This window comes from Myodes glareolus, chromosome 27, assembly GCF_982192425.1.
Source record: "Myodes glareolus chromosome 27, mMyoGla1.1, whole genome shotgun sequence".
NCBI classification, from domain to species: domain Eukaryota; kingdom Metazoa; phylum Chordata; class Mammalia; order Rodentia; family Cricetidae; genus Myodes; species Myodes glareolus.
The window spans coordinates 39,775,837-39,794,151 of record NC_142052.1 but is presented as its reverse complement, the minus strand read 5'-3'; the positions used below and the strand labels follow the sequence as shown (position 1 = coordinate 39,794,151).

Below are 18,315 nucleotides of genomic sequence, written 5' to 3'. Positions count from 1 at the left end.
TGCAAGCCAGTAAGTGGAAATCTTACGTCCACACAACCTGGAAGACACCGGATGTTCCTTTATAGGGGAATGGACAAGAAAACTATGCTACACATCACTGTTCACCAGAGAGAAGGTATGAACTGCCAGTCTCGGGAAGACATGAGCGAAGTTTAAATGTACAGGTCAAAGGATGCTCTCGACTCTACCCAACCATATACACAATGCTCGCTAAAGGGCTCGCAGAAGGGATGAGTGTGTGTGTGTGTGTGTGTGTGTGTGTGTGTGTGTGTGTGGCACAGGGCATTTTTAGGGCACTGAAACTACTGTGCTCAATCCTGGATACAAGGCACGACACAGCAGTCAAAGTCCACAGACGTCTACAGAGCAGAAGGTGAGTTCAATGTAAACCATGGGCTTTAACTGATACAGCATCAGTCCCATTCCATAAACTGTGGCCAAGATACCTCAATAATGTAATGTTAGAGAAAACTGAGAGCTTAGAGCATGGGCATACACTTTCTGTACAATTTTTCTATCTACCAAAAACTCAGGGTTAGGGTTTCTCCCGAACCTCAAAACATTTTTTTATTCCAGTGTTTTTTAGCATAACAGTGGAATTTTCTATTATTATCATGTATTAAAGAAGAACAAAATCATGCCATTTTCAAGAAAATGGATGGAACTGGAGATAATCATATTAAACAAAACAAACCAAAAGAAAGTCAAATATCCCATTTTTTCTCCACGCCATGACCAATTTTTATCTGAGTTCTGAGACTTTTAAGTCATTTCTCGGGTTTGCTCAGCAAGGGTTTTGACCCAGTAAGCTCTTTTTTTTTCTTCCTTGATACTCTTCTATTTTATTTTTTATCACTTTTAATTATTATTAAATTTATTTTTTTGAAACCATCTTTTCTCATTTTACACACCTGCCCCAGTTCCCACTTGCTCCCCTCCTCCCACTCCCCTCACCGTCCCCGAACCCCAGCCAGTTTCATGGTAGCTTTAACACATGAGAGTATCTTTAAGCAACCGAAGGCAGACACTCTTGCTTTAAGTGGCATGTTTTAAGTGTTCATACAATGATGTTTCCGTTTTCAAAGGGTTCTTTCCATTCTTTGCACTTTACTGATTTCCCCTTGCGATCCCAACACCTCTTCAACATCTGTCTTTTCTCTTACCTCTTGAATTTTAAGGTTCATTCTACGTTTTGTGGTCTTCAGCTCCTCCTCAATAACAGCTGCGTTCTTCTACAGAGAGAAGGAGGAAAGATCTAATTCCTGAGATGATGGGAAGAAACTGTCTAAGTGGATCAAGTCAAATTCAGTCGTTTTTCCCCCTGGAAGCTTATAAGTACTGTTTTTTTTATTTTATTGCATGTGTGTGCAAAAATAAAATATGTGTACAAATGTATGTATGTGTACACATGTGTATATGTATACATATGCATGTGGAGGCCAGAGGGGACAATGGGTGTCTGTTGGATTACACTCTGTCCCATGCATTAAGTAAGGGCCTCTCACCTGAACTCAGCCATCCTTGTATATGCTAGCTAATCAAGCTGGATCTTGCTCCTGCCTTCTCAATGTCAGGGCTGCCTGACTTGCTTAGGATTCATGTAGATCCTGGGGACCCAAACTCCAGTCATAACAACTGGACAGCCCTATGTCTATGTTTTTAAGATTTATTTTTATGTGTATGAGTATTTGGCCTGTATGTACATATGTGTACCATGTACATATCTGATGCCCACAGAAGCCAGAAGAGGGTGCTTCATTCCCTAGAACTGGAGTTACAGACATTGTGAGCTGCCATGTGGGTGCTGGGAACCAAACCTGAGTCCTGTGCAAAAGCAACAAGTGCCCTTAACCATGTGTATGTGTGTGTGTGTGTGTGTGCGCACGCGTGTGAGCGAGAGAGAGAAAGAGAGAGAGAGAGAGAGAGAGAGAGAGAGAGTCACTACGTGGTATGGGAGAATTGCCTGTATTCTGTCAACATGTTTTAAATAAACGCTGATTGGCCAGGCAGGAAGCATAGGTGGGTCAAACAGACAGGAAGCAGAGGAGGGGCAATGAGAACAGGAGTATTCTGTGAAAGCAGGAAGCTCCCTCTGCAGTTCTGCCCAGGCCACGGGAGAGGTAAGATGTAAGCTGCCCCGCTGAGAAAGGTACTGAGCCGTGTGGCTAACATAAATAAAAATAATGGGCTAACATAAGTTATAAGAGCTAATAAGTAGCCTGAGCTAATGGGCCAATCAGTTTATAATCTTATGGAGTCCTCTGTGTGATTTTCTTTGGGGCTTGCTGGTTGTGGGGTACTGGGCGGGACAGAAACCCCAACAAGCCAGTCCTCATGTTACAACTATGGCCCTCATGTTACAACTATGTAGGAGCCATGGCTGCATTTTGTGTCTGGGATGTATTTAAAAAGGTATACACCACCACTACCCTTTTCCTATTCAGTCTGTCATGTTTTGCCTTCCCAGATACCATCAGCTCTTAAAGAGGACAGAATCTAGATGGTCACTGTCTTTTATACACAGCAAAGGGGTCTTGGAGCAACCACAGACAAGACCTTAGCCATGCAGACAAACCTCAAATGTCAAGAACTGAGCATCACCATGGCCCATTGGTAACACAGCTTTGTGGCGCTGTTGACTCTGCCAGCGAAGCTGCACTGCAGAACACTGAACACAAACCTTTGTCTCAGTGGCCGTCAATCTCTGGACTTCGTCTGGTGCGCTGTCCTCTTCCTCCTTGACGTCTCTCAGCTGCTGGCGCAGATTCAACACTTCCAGGTGCAGCAGCTTCAGGTCCGTGGAGTGCTCCTCCTGGATCGTATTCAGCTGATCCTTCAGGAAAGCTGGGCACAGCACAGAAGGGCAGAGCAGAAAGGTGAAGAGAGGCACGGGAAGCACAAAACTAGCAAGCGCCGCACAGAACCAAGTTCCCTGCAACCCTCTTCTAGCCGTACCTGTCTTCTGCGGATTCAATTCCTTTTCGGTTTGTAGACGAAAGATGTTCCTTTTCAAGGACTCGATGAGGTTTTCCAAGTGGCACATTCGATTCACCAGGAACTCACAGTTCTTCCATAAAAGACTTGTTTTTTCTGGATGAGTTACTTCACTCGGGATAGGACAAATGACTTTCTGGCTGGCAGGGTCTTCGAAAGAGTTTGAAGTTTTTAACTGACCTCTGAAAAAACACCCCAAAAGAATATTACACAATGCAGTTTCCACTGTGGTAAGACCAGCCGTCTGAGGCAATGGAGCCTTTCTAATTAGAATGGCGGTGGCCCCGCAGTATGGGAGAAGTGAGGCTCCTGCCTCCTTCAGACAGGAGTGCAGCCAATGAGCACCTGCAGGCTGATTGGCTCTTTCTGAGTGAGTGTCGGGAATAAGACAAGACCCTCCACGCTAGGCAGTGCTAACTACCCACCCTGGACAGATGGAGAAGGTGGAGGCACCGCTAGCTGCAGCTTCACCCAGGGCGTGCACTGGACAACCAGGGCAAATCTCTGACTTCCCAGTTTCCCTAACGGCAGACGACAGAAGCAGGTGGGAGACATCACCCTAACTCTTCCGTTCCCAAAGGGCTGGGCCCTGAATTCTCCTGGCTGCATGAACAAAGGGATTAAGGGCATGCATGTCTCTAGACCATGGAACAAAATGTCAGCTCTATAAATATGCACACTTCCAAGGACTTGATTCTCCAGGAAGAAGATGCTAAAAGGGGTTTTCCCAGAGTCCTCTCCTGCTGCTGATGAGTGGGTTAAGAAGACTAGGAAATGGGGTTCTAGGGCCTGAAAAGGTCAGCACTTCCCAGTCTTCTCTCCAGTTTCTCCTATAACTACCAGCTAAGCTAAGGAGGAGCTAGTCAGCAGCTGAATGCCCCCCTGAAGGACAGCACCCCAATTCTCCTAGCTCTCTCAGGGGAAGGGAAGGAGCACTGGAGAGTCCGTAGATTGCTCCACCAACAGGCTGTTGTGACCAGGAGCGCAAGCACATCCAGAGTCTCCACTCCTAGGTATCCTGGCTGACCAGGGGCTGGAACACACAGCTCCTTGATGGGGGAGCCTGTATGCTGTGAATATGTCTTACTACCATTGGTCAATAAAAGAGGCGGCTTTGGGCCTATGGCAGCACAGAGTAGGGCAAGGCGGGAATTCCAAGCAGATAGGGGAGGAGAGAGTAGGCGGAGTCAGCAGCCATGCAGCCGCTGCAGGAGACAGAGGTCAGACACCAGAGGGAGCCTTACCTGTAGGCCACGACCACATGGTGATACACATATTAACAGAAATGGGGTAATTTAAGATATAAGAGCTAGCCAATAAGAAGCATGAGCTAATAGGCCAAGCAGTGTTGTAATAACACACTGTCTGTGTGGTTATTTTCGGTATGGGAAACTAATGAGCAGTCTCTGCCGATGCCTCCTGCTTTCTGCACTGTAGGATGCCTCTGCATACACCTCGGTGACCCGCCTACGCCTCCTGCTTTCTGCACTGTAGGATGCCTCTGCACACACCTCGGTGACCCGCCTACGCCTCCTGCTTTCTGCACTGTAGGACGCCTCTGCACACACCTCGGTGACCCGCCTGCGCCTCCTGCTCTCTGCACTGTAGGACGCCTCTGCACACACCTCGGTGACCCGCCTGCGCCTCCTGCTCTCTGCACTGTAGGACGCCTCTGCACACACCTCGGTGACCCGCCTGCGCCTCCTGCTCTCTGCACTGTAGGATGTCTCTGCACACACCTCGGTGACCCGCCTACGCCTCCTGCTCTCTGCACTGTAGGATGCCTCTGCACACACCTCGGTGACCCGCCTGCGCCTCCTGCTCTCTGCACTGTAGGATGCCTCTGCACACACCTCGGTGACCCGCCTGCGCCTCCTGCTTTCTGCACTGTAGGATGTCTCTGCACACACCTCGGTGACCCGCCTACGCCTCCTGCTCTCTGCACTGTAGGATGCCTCTGCACACACCTCGGTGACCGGGCTTCCAGATAACTTGCTTGGGGAAGCGCAGTGGCTTAAATAGGTGTGGCTCCCACAGACTCACGTGTTTGAATGCTTGGCCTAGAGGGAGTGGCACTATTAGGGAGTGTGGCCTTGTTGGAGGAAGTGCGTCACTGTGGAGGAAGCACGGAAGTCTCAAACGCTCAAGCTGCACCAGTGTGGGAGTCAGTTCACTCCCTACTGCCTGCAGATCCAGATGCGGAACTCTCGGCTCCTCCAGCACCATCCCTGTCACGATGATAATGGACTAAACTTCTGAAACTGTAAGCCAGTACCAATGAAATGTTTTCCTTTGGAAGAGTCGCCGTGGCCATACTGTGTCTTCACAGCAATAGAAGCCCTGACTCAGACAGAAGTTGGTACCAGGGACAGGGGTATTGCTGTGATAGGCCTGACCACGCTTTTGTTTGGAAGAATGAGGACCTTGGGAGTTTGGATTAGATAATCAGTTAAACACTTTAGTGGGGCTTAATGGGCCTCCTAGTAGAAACAGGGGAGACAGTGGTACTGAGGATGATTTGAACTGGGGGTGGGGGCTAGCTCAAGATGTTTTGGAGGAGAAGAATTTTAGTATGTTGCCAAGAGAGCTTCTGGTGATGTTTTGGTGAAGACTGTGTCTGCCCGTTACCCTTGTTAGAAGTCTCTTCCTGAGGCTGAAGTGAAGAGATTTGGATTAATTCGTTGGCAGAGGAAATCTCAAAATAGACTAGACTCTGTTGTGTGGTTAATAACTCATGTGTTAGCTCTAATGAAGATTTATAATGAAAAAAAGCGGGCTGAGCAAGTTAAAATACAAAACGTATAGACTGAAAGAAAAGGGTCATCGGAAAGCAGAATGAAGCTAAGTCCTGTGTTCAAGGAGGAAAACAGACTAAGAAATGGAATATAGGGGCTGGAGAGATGGCTCAGAGGTTAAGAGCACTGACTGCTCTTCCAGAGGACCTGAGTTCAATTCCCAGCAACCACATGGTGGCTCACAACCATCTGTAATGAGATCTGGTGCCCTCTTCTGGCCTGCAGGCAGAACACTGTGTACATAATAAATAAATAAATCTTAAAAAAAAAAAAAGAAATGGAATATAAAGAGCAGCTTAGCTCTGGTGTGATGGTGCACACCTGTAATCCCATTACTCAAAAGGCAGAGGCTGCCTGAGTCTCAGGCAGCATCATCCATAGAGAAGTTTCAAGAAGGCCTAGTTTAGGCGGTGAAGGAAACCATCAGACACAAAAAGCCGGTGAAGATGTCATTGAGCAAGGAAACCATGGTCCAGCCCCAGCAAGCAGCAGAACCTGGCAACTTTGACCATGTGGTTCTGGCTTTAGAGTTAAGGGTAGAAGAAAAGGGTCATGGAATCTTCTTCCTCACCTCAGGAAAGCTGCTGAGGCCAGGCATGTCAGGGGTGTCCCTGCATGGAGGCCTTGAGAGGCCCCTGTGTGAAGCTGTGAAGGAAACCTGGATTGGCTGCACAAACGTGCAAACGCCTTACTATTAGCAAGTCAGATAACTTTAAAACAGCAACAAAAAAGTCTCGCAATGCGGGACCTTGGGGGGTTCTGTAATAGTTTCTCATTCTAAGGCATGGGATAGCTAAGGATTTCAAGCACATCTTTCAGTTTTTTTAATTTTAATTTATTTTTTTGGTCTTTTGAGACAGGGTTTCTCTGTAGTTTTTTTTTTTTTTTTTAAAAGCTGGTTGTGGTGGCACACGCTGGTAGGATTTGCTGAGGGAGGCAGAGGCAGGAGGATCAGGCGTTCGAGGACAGCCTGGGTTACACATTTTTAAAATGGGCCTACAGTGGTGCACACCTTTAATTCCAGCACTCGGGAGGCAGAGGTAGACAGATCTCTGTGAGTTCAAGGCCAGCCTGGTCTACAAGAGCTAGTTCCAGAACAGGCTCCAAAGCTACAGAGAAACTCTATCTTGAAAAAACAAAACAAAACAGAAACCCAAAACACCATATTTTAATTTATACTATGATAGAAAAAATGACCAGCCGGGTGGTGGTGGCACATGCTTTTAATCCCAGTACTCAGGAGGAAGAGGCAGGCAGATCTCTGTGAGTTCAAACCAGCTTGGCCTACAAGAGCTAGTTCCAAGACAGGTTCCAAAGGTACAGAGAAACTCTGTCTCAAAAAACCAAAGGAAAAAGAAAAAAAAATGAAGACCAAATTAATGGCATGAATCATTTCAGTTTTTCTTTTAACTATTTCCAAATAAGATCTAAACCAGTGTTTGTGGCTGCATGTTATGGTTTGTGTACATAGTGCTCCCCATGGGCTCCAGTGTGAAAGCATAGTGGTCCAGCCGGTAGACCCCACCATGGGTAGGTAACACAACAGAGTTAACACAGATGAGGTCACACTGAAGACGCCATCAGGAACTCCGTGTCTCCCTCCACTCTCCCAGCCCTACCCTTTCTGGCTGCCGAGAGGGACTAGGTCTGCTCTGCTATGTCTTCTTTCCCATGATGCCTTGCCTCTCCTCAGACCCACAGTGACAGGCTCAAGCACCAAGAATGGAAACATCTGAAACGGTAAGCCAAAAGCAAATCCTCCTTCCCTCAAGATGTGCTCACGGGTAGTTTGTCATAGCACCAGAGATCTGATTGACATACGGTGGTGCTCTGAATGAGACTTGCCCCAAGTCTCTAGCACCTGTGTGTCTCAGACCCCTAGGGGAGAGCCCTGAGGGTAGACTTCGAGGTCTCCAGAGGCTCCTGCCATTCCCATAACTGCTCTGTTTCCCAGTTGTCGTTCGAGAAGTAAGTTCCCTGCTGCTGCCCCAGCTGCCTGCTGCTTTCTCCCCCCAGTCCACCAGGGACTTGTAGCCCTGAGGAACCACAAGCTCCGAATAAGCCACTTCCTCGATAAGGTGCCTTTATAACAACAGAAAAGTAACAAAGACACGTACTCTATCACAGACCGGCAAATCTACCTAACACGGTGTTTGTGTCAAAGTTCCCACGGAAATATTTTCCAGAAGTATCTACCTCCTCTGCTTTTCACTAAGCACCAAACATCAAATTCTTCAAGGTGCAGCAAGGTAGTTAATGTTCCCGTTACCGTTTGTCGCCGTAGCCCAGCATGATTAGGTCGTCCCTCAGAGAGCTGGTCTGTTCCTCCACAATTCTCATCTTCTGCTGAAGCACCGTGAACGTCTCTGAAGCCGTGGCGTTGATGTGGGTGGGAGACAGGACTGGTCTGCACACTGTAGTTTCCATATGCACCTAAGGGCACAAGGTCACGAGAGAGCAGAGGAGGTTCTCTCACTGTGGGAAAGAGTCACAGGCCCTTCCGTGAGAGGATCGTACTTTCTGTCTTATTTACTAGGGAATGGATGTGGGTCCTGTTTGGCTCAAATGGGAAGAGAGGCTTTAAGAGACAACTTCTCATTTGCCGTCTGCTTTCTCCCCCCTCGTCAGATAAACAGCATCGCAGATGGATCTGCTCCGTGGGTCAGGGTCCCAGAGTGACAATGACATGAAGCGTCCATGGCATACAGTGAGTGGACGGTGGGAGCTATGCAGCTGTGCTAAGTCCAGGACTGAGACTGCTGAGCACGGCTGTCGTATTATAATCTGTTCTACCCCATTGGCCATTGCTGGTCAAAAGACATCCGAGAGAGCCTCCCCTATCATTACCACTTCTACCCATGATAACACCAGAGCTTACGAAGTGTCCTCCAAAAGGCTGATGCTGAAGCCTTGGTACTGCACATGAGCAGTATCTGAGAACTTACACCATGAGGCAGAGACAGCAAGCTAACTGGGGATGGTGCTAGCTTTTGAAATCTCAGTGACACACCTCCTCAAATAAGGCCACACCTCCTGGTCCTTCCCAAACAGGTCCACCAACTGAGAAGCAGGCATTCAAATACATGAGCCTACGAGAACCATTCCCATTCAAACCACAACCAACATTGTTGAAAGGGAAAAAAAAAACATAGGATATGGAGATTCCTGTTCATGCTACATTAGCCAGTATGGTGTTTCCTGTGTGGCAGGAAGGAAGGCCCTTGAAGGAACCCTACAGAACTGGTTCTGCTATCAAAAACGGGTCTTGGGTAGTCTAAGTCACATGGAGAAAGATGGAGCAGTGCCCTGGAGAAATAACACAGCTACCACCACACTATTTTCCGTCAACTGCTAATCTTATGTGTGTTTACAAAGTTGGATGTGGGGAGAGAAAAAGCAGAGGAAGGGTGTCTAATGAGGCTTGTGAAGATACCACTGACTCTGTCTTCTCTCCAAAAGACACAAGAGAGACTCTATGCCCAGCACCCTCTGCGGCTGGCACAGCCAGGTGGTGCACACCAGCCAACGATACTTCAAGCAGAAACGAATAAAGGAAATTTGGGAGAGACCCGGTTTTCTGATGTGAAAGAACAGAAATTACAGCCCCCATCATTTCTTTCTCCCATTTGAGGTCAAGTTTTCAAAGCTCTCCTGCAGTCAGCCATTGTGGTGGTTTGAATGAGAACGGCCCCGTAGGCTCGTAAGTTTGAATGCTTGGTTCCCAGCTGGTGGGACTATTTAGAAAATATTAGGAGGCGTAGCCTTGTTAGACGAGCTGTGTCACTGGGGTGGGCTTTGAGGTTTCAGAAATCTTTCCCAGTTAGTTTTCTCTGTCTCCTGTCTGTAGTGGGCTATGTGAGCTCCCAGCTACTGCTCCAGCATCAGGCTCACCTGCCTGTCATGTTCTCCAACATAATGGTGGTGGATTCTAACTCCCAAATTAATAGGTTTCTTTTTAAAATTTCTCGTCATGGTGTTTTGTCACAGCCGTTGAAAAGTAACTAACACGGCCACGCAGTACTTACAGAAAAACAGAGACGTTTTTCCAAGATGATGGTGGTTCACCAGCATCTTAGTCTCTGTTCCTGTCGCTATGATAAAACACTCTGGCACAATCAGTTTAGGAGGGACGGAGTTTACTTTCTTCCACAGTACAAGGTACAAGCCACTGTGGCAGGGAAGTCCAGACAGGAGAAGCTCAAAACAGCTGATAACAGCGTATCCACAACTGAAGAGAAGAAACCCGGTGATAACTAAGCTCACGTCCCCAGTTTATAGAGTCCTATCAGGGGTTGGTGTCACCCAGTCGTAATTTAGAAAATGACCCATACACACGGCTCAGAGGCACGTCTTCTAGGTTATCCTAGATTCTGTCACGTTAGTAACACCATCAGAATACCATTCCTTGTCAACTTGACACCAAAGCATCACTTGTAAGTCATAGCCTTCTAACCCTCGTCTCCAAAGGTTCGTGACCATTTTATAGCATAAAATCAATTCAGTGTAACTTCAAAAGTCCAAAGTCTCTTAACTGTGAGTTCCTATAATGTATAGACAGAGGCTGCTTGTTTGTTTCTCGGCCATCCAGACCTGAATAATCACATAGAAACTATATTAATTACAACACTGCTTGGCCAACAGCTTAGGCTTTTTACCAAGTAACTCTTACATCTTAAATCAACTCATTTCTATTAATCTGTGTATCGCCATGTGGCTGTGGCCTACCAGGAAGGTTGGTGTCTGTTTCCTTCGGCAGCTACACGATGTCTCCTTGACTCCACCTACTTTCTCTCTATATCTCTGTTTGGATTTCCCACATGGCTTTATTCTGCCCTGCCATAGGCCCAAAGAAGATTCTTCATTAACCAATGGTAATAAAACATATTCACAGCATACAGAGAGGAATCCCACATCACTATAACATCAAAACAAGTTGCACACTTCAAACAGAATGGTACAGAGTAAATATTCCTATTCCAAACTGGGGAGAACTGGGGTATGCCAAAAAACAATTAGACCAGGGTAAAGACAAAATTGAAGATAAACGCCAAATTCTATACCCCTAAGCCTTGCAGTTGGGGGTTTCTATGTAATCAAAGAGTTCCAAAAGGCTTGGGTAACCCCAGTCTGCTTGTTCTGCTTTTTTCTGTTGCATTCAGCACATACAGAGTCTCTCCTGGGCTGCCAGTTCACTCCATAGTACCAGGAGTGCTGTTAGCAACAGCTAGTGGGAAAACAGAGGGAGCAATGGGGACACTTTCATAGTCTCTATAAGGGACTATAACATTTGTAGAAGGGGAATCTGCAGGTATACCTTTAACTGGAGTCCCTCAGGAAGGTGAGACTCAGTGGCCCTGAAGTAGGGAAATCCCATGGCACAGGGACAACATTATCTCAGCGGCAAAGATCACCTCCTGCCGCACAGGAAAGACTAAACTGTAGGATGAGCTGCCGGTGAGAAGGGGAAAGAGCTCAGAGGTGACACAGATGGAGAACAGTGTAGAAGGCTCTAGAGTGTACTGGGAAGTGAGACCCAACAGGCGGCAGTGGACGATGACCGAGGAGCCACTGTAGGGGTACACTCTCAAACAAAGCTATTCTTAGGAATGTATGAATAACGGATCGTAGGGACACCTGAAAACTCTCTCACCCAACAACTACTCCCTATCTCCACGCCCATCTCACTTGGCTTACCTTACCATGGGGAAACAGAAATCAGTGTCAAGCTTAGGAGCCCTTGGAAACAACTGTGGACCACGATGCTGACCTGAGAAGACAACCCAGGCCGTCACCAAGGAGAGCCTTCTGGTAACTGGGAGAATGCTCAGGCAGGTGTGAGGTAAGGACTGGGCAGCCGATAAACATATCTGCTGACGTGAAGCTGAGGCCCAAGCTTCTCATTTTTGCTGCGGTTGCTCATTCATTCCCATCCCCTGGATCTGACAAGCCCAGAACAGGGGCAGCAAAATGCTAGGCACATTTGCATGATCCATGGCCCTGCGGCAGAGCCTCTGAGTCACAGCTTTGTAGCTCAGGTGAAGAAACAGAACCTTAAAAGCAAAGATTCCATCTTCAATGGCTATCACCCCCAGAAGATACTGCCTTTAATCTGTGTCTCGTCGTCTCCGCAAAGGAGCACAGAATGGATGCTGCTTAAAGCCTAAAGTTGGAAGCTGGATGGTAGCAACAAGAAAAACCTGCACACGATTTTGTTAAAACAACAGCAAACAGCTCATTCACTTTGCTTATGCATACGGTGCTACCTGCACAAGCTTGTTGACAGAAGCAGGACTTACAATAGCTCTAAAGTGTCGTGACACTCAAGTGTCCATTCGGGACTGTGCAAAAGAATTCCATACAGCAGTAAAAAATGGACTACAGTCATATCCAAATCACAAACTGAGTGAAGGGGTGGTAAAATATAGTCAGGACTCTATGTTAGAAAACTGAAAACTAGGAAAACTTAAACCATACTGTTCAGTCATAGATATATGTGATAAAACTCGACTCGGCACCCAGACCTCTCACATTCTCCTCCGGGATCTACACTGGGTCCTGACCTGGCCTCATCCGACCACCACCCACATTTAGCCTGGGTCCCACAGCCAATGACCAGCCTAGTTGTGCCTTTGTTACAAATCAGCTCTACACTTGGCCCAGGCTCCCCAAACAACAGGACTCTCACACATCGTACCCCACCTTTCCACCCAGAGAGATGGGGGCTTGGAACAGGGCGCACATCCTTGTCTATGCCGCCAGGGCCTGTCTACTGACTTCATTGCACCTTAAGCCATTTCCAATCCCTAAGCCCAATTTGCCCCACACTGACTCTGCTTCCCCAACCTGCTCTGTCCAACATAAACTCAGAACTGTCAGGGGATATTTTGATTGCATTCTGACACCCCTGTGAGTGCCCAATAAAGTTATACCTTGAATCAGAGGGAGGAACCAGTGACTAGCTGACTGAAAATGGACATAGAAGTCAGAAATTTGGATAGAGACCCACAGGAATAAAGGGCAGGAACTGGAGTTTGAGCTTCCTCTTGGTTCTGGGATGAGGGAAGAGATGCGTCTCTTACAGTGTCTCTGACCAAAAAGCAAGGTCAGCTAGTTGCTACTCAACCTGAGCTAGCAGGTTTTTGCCCCAGCCTTTGGCTTCTGAGTCTTCCTGATAATTAGAACAATTGAGACTTAATTTAAACCTACATACCACAGCTGCATCAGAACCAGGGCTGCGGGACCAGAAGCCCCACCAGGACACGGAATGAATAGCCAGCCTGGTCTTCAGAGTGAGCTCCAGAACAGCCAGGGCTACACAGAGAAACTCTGTTTCCAAAAGCCAAACACACACACACACACACACACACACACACACACACACACACTTTTCAATAATAACTTCAATAGTAACATCAATGACCTCAATTCTCCAAACAAAAGATACAAACTGGCTGAATGGATCAAGAAATAAAATTCATCCACTGCTTACAAGAAACATCTCAGTTTAAAGTTAGGTCCTATCTTAAAGTAAAGATATACGAAAGTTCTCCAGTCAAAAGAGATAGGAAGCAAGCATTGCCATCCTAGTATCTCATAAAACAGACTTCAAACTAAAACTACTCAGAAGATATCGAAAGAGACATTTCATTCTCATGAAGGGAAGAGTTAACCAAGAAGACATTATGATTAAACACACGTGCACCAAACTTGAGGTTATCCAGTTTCAAAAAAAAAAAAAAACAACAAAATAAAAAAACAAAAAAACTAGTTCTGGTTGTAAAGACACAGATTAACTTCAATCTATTAATAGTAGTTGATTTCAATGCCCTACTTTTCCCAAGAGATGGGTCATGTGGACAAAAAAAAACTAAAGAGAAACATCAGAATTAGTTGATATCATATATCAAATGGAACAATATCTACAGTATATTTTACACAAACACCAAAGAATACACATTCTATTCAGTGGCATATATACGTTTTTCTAAAAATAGATGACATTCTAGATACAATAACAGACTTTTACAAACTCAAAGACAATGGAATCACACCTTGTATCCTGTCTGACCATAATGCAATAAAATTTAAAATTGACAGCGAAAAGAAAAACCTCTAGTAAATATACAAACTCAGAGGAATTAAACAACTTGTTAAAAAAATGATGAAATGGTCAAAGAATAAACCAAGAAAGAGACACTTACTGGAACTAAATGAAAATAAAAGCAGGACAATGAGACCTCTAGGCCATAATGAAGACAGTCCTATGAGGAACATTTGTAGCTCTATGTGCCTATGTTTTAAAAAAAAAAATTAGAAAGAGCACAACTAAATGACTAATGATGCAACTCAAAAAATTGGAAAAACAAGGAAAACAAAGAAATCCAAACACAGCCTATGGCAATAATAAAAATCAGAACAGAAGCCAATGTAATAGAAACAGCTAAGAAACTAATACAAAGAATCAACCAACAGCTGGCTTCTTTGAAAAGGTAAACATTATTGACAGACCCTTGTCTGCCCAACCAAAAGGGAGCCAGGACCCAAATGAACAAAATAAAAATGAATAGAGAAACATTGCAAATGACATCAAAAATTCATAATATTACAAGAGAATATTTTTAAAACTTGCACTACATAAAGCTGGGAAAGCCAAAAGAAACAGATGAACTTCTAAATCCAGGCAAACCACCAAAATTAAGCTAAGAAGTCAACAACCTAAACAGACCCATAACAAATGGGGAGATTAAAATAGTAAGAAGAAGCTTTCCAGTCAAAAATGTTCAGAGCCAGACAGATTTTCAGCAGACATTCAAAGAACAGTCCTCAAAGAACAGACATACAGTCAGTCCTTCTTAAACTATCTAAAAAATTTAGAAACATAAGGAGTATGCCTTCTACAAAGCCAGTACCATTCTATTAGCTGGACGAGACAAGGACGTAACAGTGGAGGAGGAGGAAGAACAAGAGGAGGAGGAAAAAGGGAAGAAGGAATGAAACCAAACACCAATGTTCCTGATGAACCTAGTCTCAAATATACAATAAAATACTTTAAACGAATATCAAAAAGATTATACATCAAGACAAAGTTGGCTTTATCCCTGGAACGCAGGAATGGTTCAACATATACAAATCAATAAATGTAATAAACCACATCAATGGACTTAGAGACAAAAATCACATGACCTCAATAGAGGCAGAAAAAGTCTTTGACAAAATCCAAAATACTGTCATGACAGAAGTTCTAGAGAGTGTAGAGCTAGGGAGAACATATTTATCTCAACACAATAAAAGCTACATTTAAAAAACTCACAGCTAACATCATCCTAAATGGAGAAAATCTTGAAGAAATCACGCTGAAGTCAGGAACGAGACAAAGGTGGCCACTCTCCCCCCACTGTGCTCAAAGTGCCAGTTTGAGCAACAAGACAAGAGGAAGCAATTAAAGGAAGACAAATAGGGGATTAGTACTCAAACCATCCCTATTTGCAGATGACATGATACTACAGCGATCCCAAAAACTCTGCCAGGAAACTATAAAACAATAAATAAAATCAGAAACATGGCAGGAAAAAGGATCAACTTCCACAGATGAATAGCCTTTCTATATGTCACTAACATACAGAGAAGATCATGGCCACAGTCCCGTTCACAATATACTCAAAGAAAATAAAACAGCTAGGAACAACCCTCACCAAGGAAGTCAGGACCTCTACAATCAAACTATAAACCTCCGAAGAAAGCGGTAGAGACACTAAAAACTGGAAAGACGTCCCATGCTTGTGGGCCAGAATTAACATTGTGAAAACGACCATTTTACCGAAAGCTTTTTAGAGATTCAATAAAATCCCAATCAAAATCCCCATCTCATTCTTCACAGAAAAAGAAAGAAAAACTATCCTAAAATTCAAATGGAACCACAAATGATCCCAGAGAGCCAAAACAATCCTAACCAAAAAGAACAACGCTGGAAGGATTACAGTTCTAGAATTTAAGATACAGTAATAAATACAACTATAGTAATAAAAACAATATGGCCCCGGTAGGAAAACCAATCTAAAAGAACCAAACCTAAGCACACATAATTTCAGCCACGTAATATTTGACAAAGATGCCACAAACACACACTGGAGAAAAGAAAGCATCTTCCGCAAACGGTGCTGGGATATCCACACGCAGAAGAATGAAGTTAGATCTGTATCTATCCCCCACGCGGGTGGTGGGAGTTGAACCCAGGCCCTTCAGAAGAGAGCCAGTGCTCTTAATGGCTGAACCGTCGGTTTCAATATCAAGTACAATGTTCGTGTTGGCCTTTTAGGTTTCTGGGTGGAAAAATAAAGACAGAAGACCAGCTCAGCCATGGACTCCTAAGAGGAGTTACACAGGTCTCATGTCTTCAGAGGGTGTGAGAAGGACTGCAGATTTTTTTTTTGGGGGGGGGGTCTGATGTCAATATCAGAAAAAGAGAAAGGAGGTGGCAAAAGAAAAAAAAGCTACCTTTCTGAGACCTCAGAAAACATGGAAGCTTCCCAGTAAGGGTCTGCTAAGGTAGAGATGATTACATTTCATTAAGGCACAATTAGTTAGTTAGCTAGCTAGCTAGGCTTGCAGGTAGAGTCTTGAGTCGTCCAAGTTGCCCTCAAACCCACTGTGCACTGAGGATGGCTTTGAGTGTCTTATCCTCAGGTCTCAGCCTCCCAATGCTAGAACTGCAGGCACATACCATGGAATGGGCTTGGGAAGCACCCCAGTGTGCTGCACCCCCAGTTCCTACCACCTTGAGTCTTGTATGTCTCTTTCTGCCTTCTGGCTTAAGGTTCTTGAGGTTGCAAAAAATTCCCTTCTGAGCACCGGAGGTCTTAACCTGGCTTGTGCAGGTGAAGCTCCTACTGTCCCCATCAAACCATGAACGGAGTGGCTACAAAGGGGTTGCCATGGTATTTGAAGCACTGACGCCACATTTGTGTTCATGTCTCAGAAGGGTATCCACATATGGGAGACGTGGGCTCTCTGCAGCAGAAAGGATCTCACGGGACCAGGAGCTTGCAGTTTTTATCAATGGAAACTAAGGGATGTGTGTTATGTCCTAAATAGTGCCTGGAGCCAGTGGGTGGTGGTGCATGCCTTTAATCCCAGCACTCCGGAGGCAGAGGCAGGTGGATCTCTGAATTCTAGGCCACCCTGGTCTACAGAGCGAGTTCCAGGACAGTCATGGTTACACAGAGAAACCCTGTCTCAAAAAAACCAAAACACAACCACAGATAATGCTTTGAAGGCAGCTGGGTGCCCCGATCCTCTTTCTCCCTGCCTATCATTCCCTATCCCTGGGGTAGTCCACGAAAAACCAAGAGTCTATGTGTGTCCCATGTTGATTAGCATGTCTTCAAGTAGGATGATAGTCATTAGGTTTCTGTGGGGTTTTCTTTTGTTTTGTCTTGGTTTTTGTTAGCTGGTTGTTTTGTAGAGCCTCGTACCATAGTGCCTTGGTTGCTGTCGGGGGGCCAAACAAACACCACCATAAATATTTAACAAGATCTATTCCGGCACGGGCATGGAACAATGCACAAATGAAAATTCCTCTTGTCTTGGAAGCAAGCCTGGGAGGCTAACCAGGGGTAGAAAACCAAACGTGAATGCCAAAAAAGCCTTCCCAGGAACCTCCAACTAACTAAAGGGGAGAATGGTGGCTAATGAGGAGGTCTCAGCGACTGGCCACCCTCCTGTCGCTTGGGTCCAAGCAAAGCCCATTTAGCTTGAGGTGGTTTTCACACCCAGCAAGAATGCTGAAGCTTGGCTAAACCAAGGCCCTCGAGGTCTGGAGAGCGGGACTGGACTCGGCCTGGGAGGGAAAGGGACAGATAGCCTTGGTCCGAGGCGTGCTCTCTACCCTGTGCCGCCCACTTCTTTTCCCCCACCAGCCCCCGGCAGCCTCACCCCTAATCCATCCACCAGCCTGTAGCTCCGTCCCCTGGCCAGCAGGTCTGTTTCCATGGGACTAAACTAGCGCTTTAAACCAACCCGCTCGCCAGCAGGGTTGCTCCCGTACGCAGGCGCAACCGAGGTGAGGCATGCCGGGAATTGTAGTTTTCCCGGCCCAGCAGGGCCCTCCGCCTGGGGAGGGACCCTAGCCGGAATCCCTCAGCGCGCGGGGAAACGCGACGCCACGTGACCAGATGACGCCACGCTCCATTGTGCTCCCAGCAGGGCATGCTGGGAAACGTAGTTGCTGCCCTCTCCCTCCGTGAGCGAGTGCGTCCTGGGCCGGCTTTGCCTGGAACCGGGCTTGCTCTGCAGGTAGCAAGAGTCCAAGGTCAGATGTTTTCAGTTGTAGGACGGTCAAAGGGTCAAATATCTTCTAAGCGACGGGAAATTAACGTGTTTTTGCTAAGGAGAATAAAAATGGGGAAAAGCTGCTTGTTCTTGTAAAAGGAATCCAACTCGGCCCTCTTTCATGATGGTTAGGTGAACAATACGCCACACAAAAGCTATTGTCTAATTTTCTGTCTTCTCAGCATAAGTTATGACACCC

At 45.9% G+C, this 18,315-nt stretch overlaps 1 protein-coding gene across 4 annotated transcripts in view; it reads right to left on the bottom strand.

Annotated features, from left to right (window-relative positions):
* The window catches only part of Ccdc150 (coiled-coil domain containing 150), an 81,913-nt gene extending 64,023 nt beyond the window's left edge, over positions 1-17,890 (bottom strand). For all 4 annotated transcript variants that reach the window (XR_015736803.1, XM_087902278.1, XM_087902279.1 and 1 more), the window contains exons 1-5: positions 17,721-17,890; positions 8,059-8,222; positions 2,956-3,176; positions 2,681-2,844; positions 1,164-1,232 (exon numbers count right to left, since the gene is read on the bottom strand). Coding sequence is in view for 3 of the 4 variants with exons in the window: in XM_087902278.1 (XP_087758404.1) it covers positions 1,164-1,232; positions 2,681-2,844; positions 2,956-3,176; positions 8,059-8,222; positions 17,721-17,777 (675 nt within the window). In the remaining variant the exon portion in view is untranslated. The remainder of the gene's footprint in view (positions 1-1,163; positions 1,233-2,680; positions 2,845-2,955; positions 3,177-8,058; positions 8,223-17,720) is intronic.
* Positions 17,891-18,315: the final 425 nt, after the last annotated feature.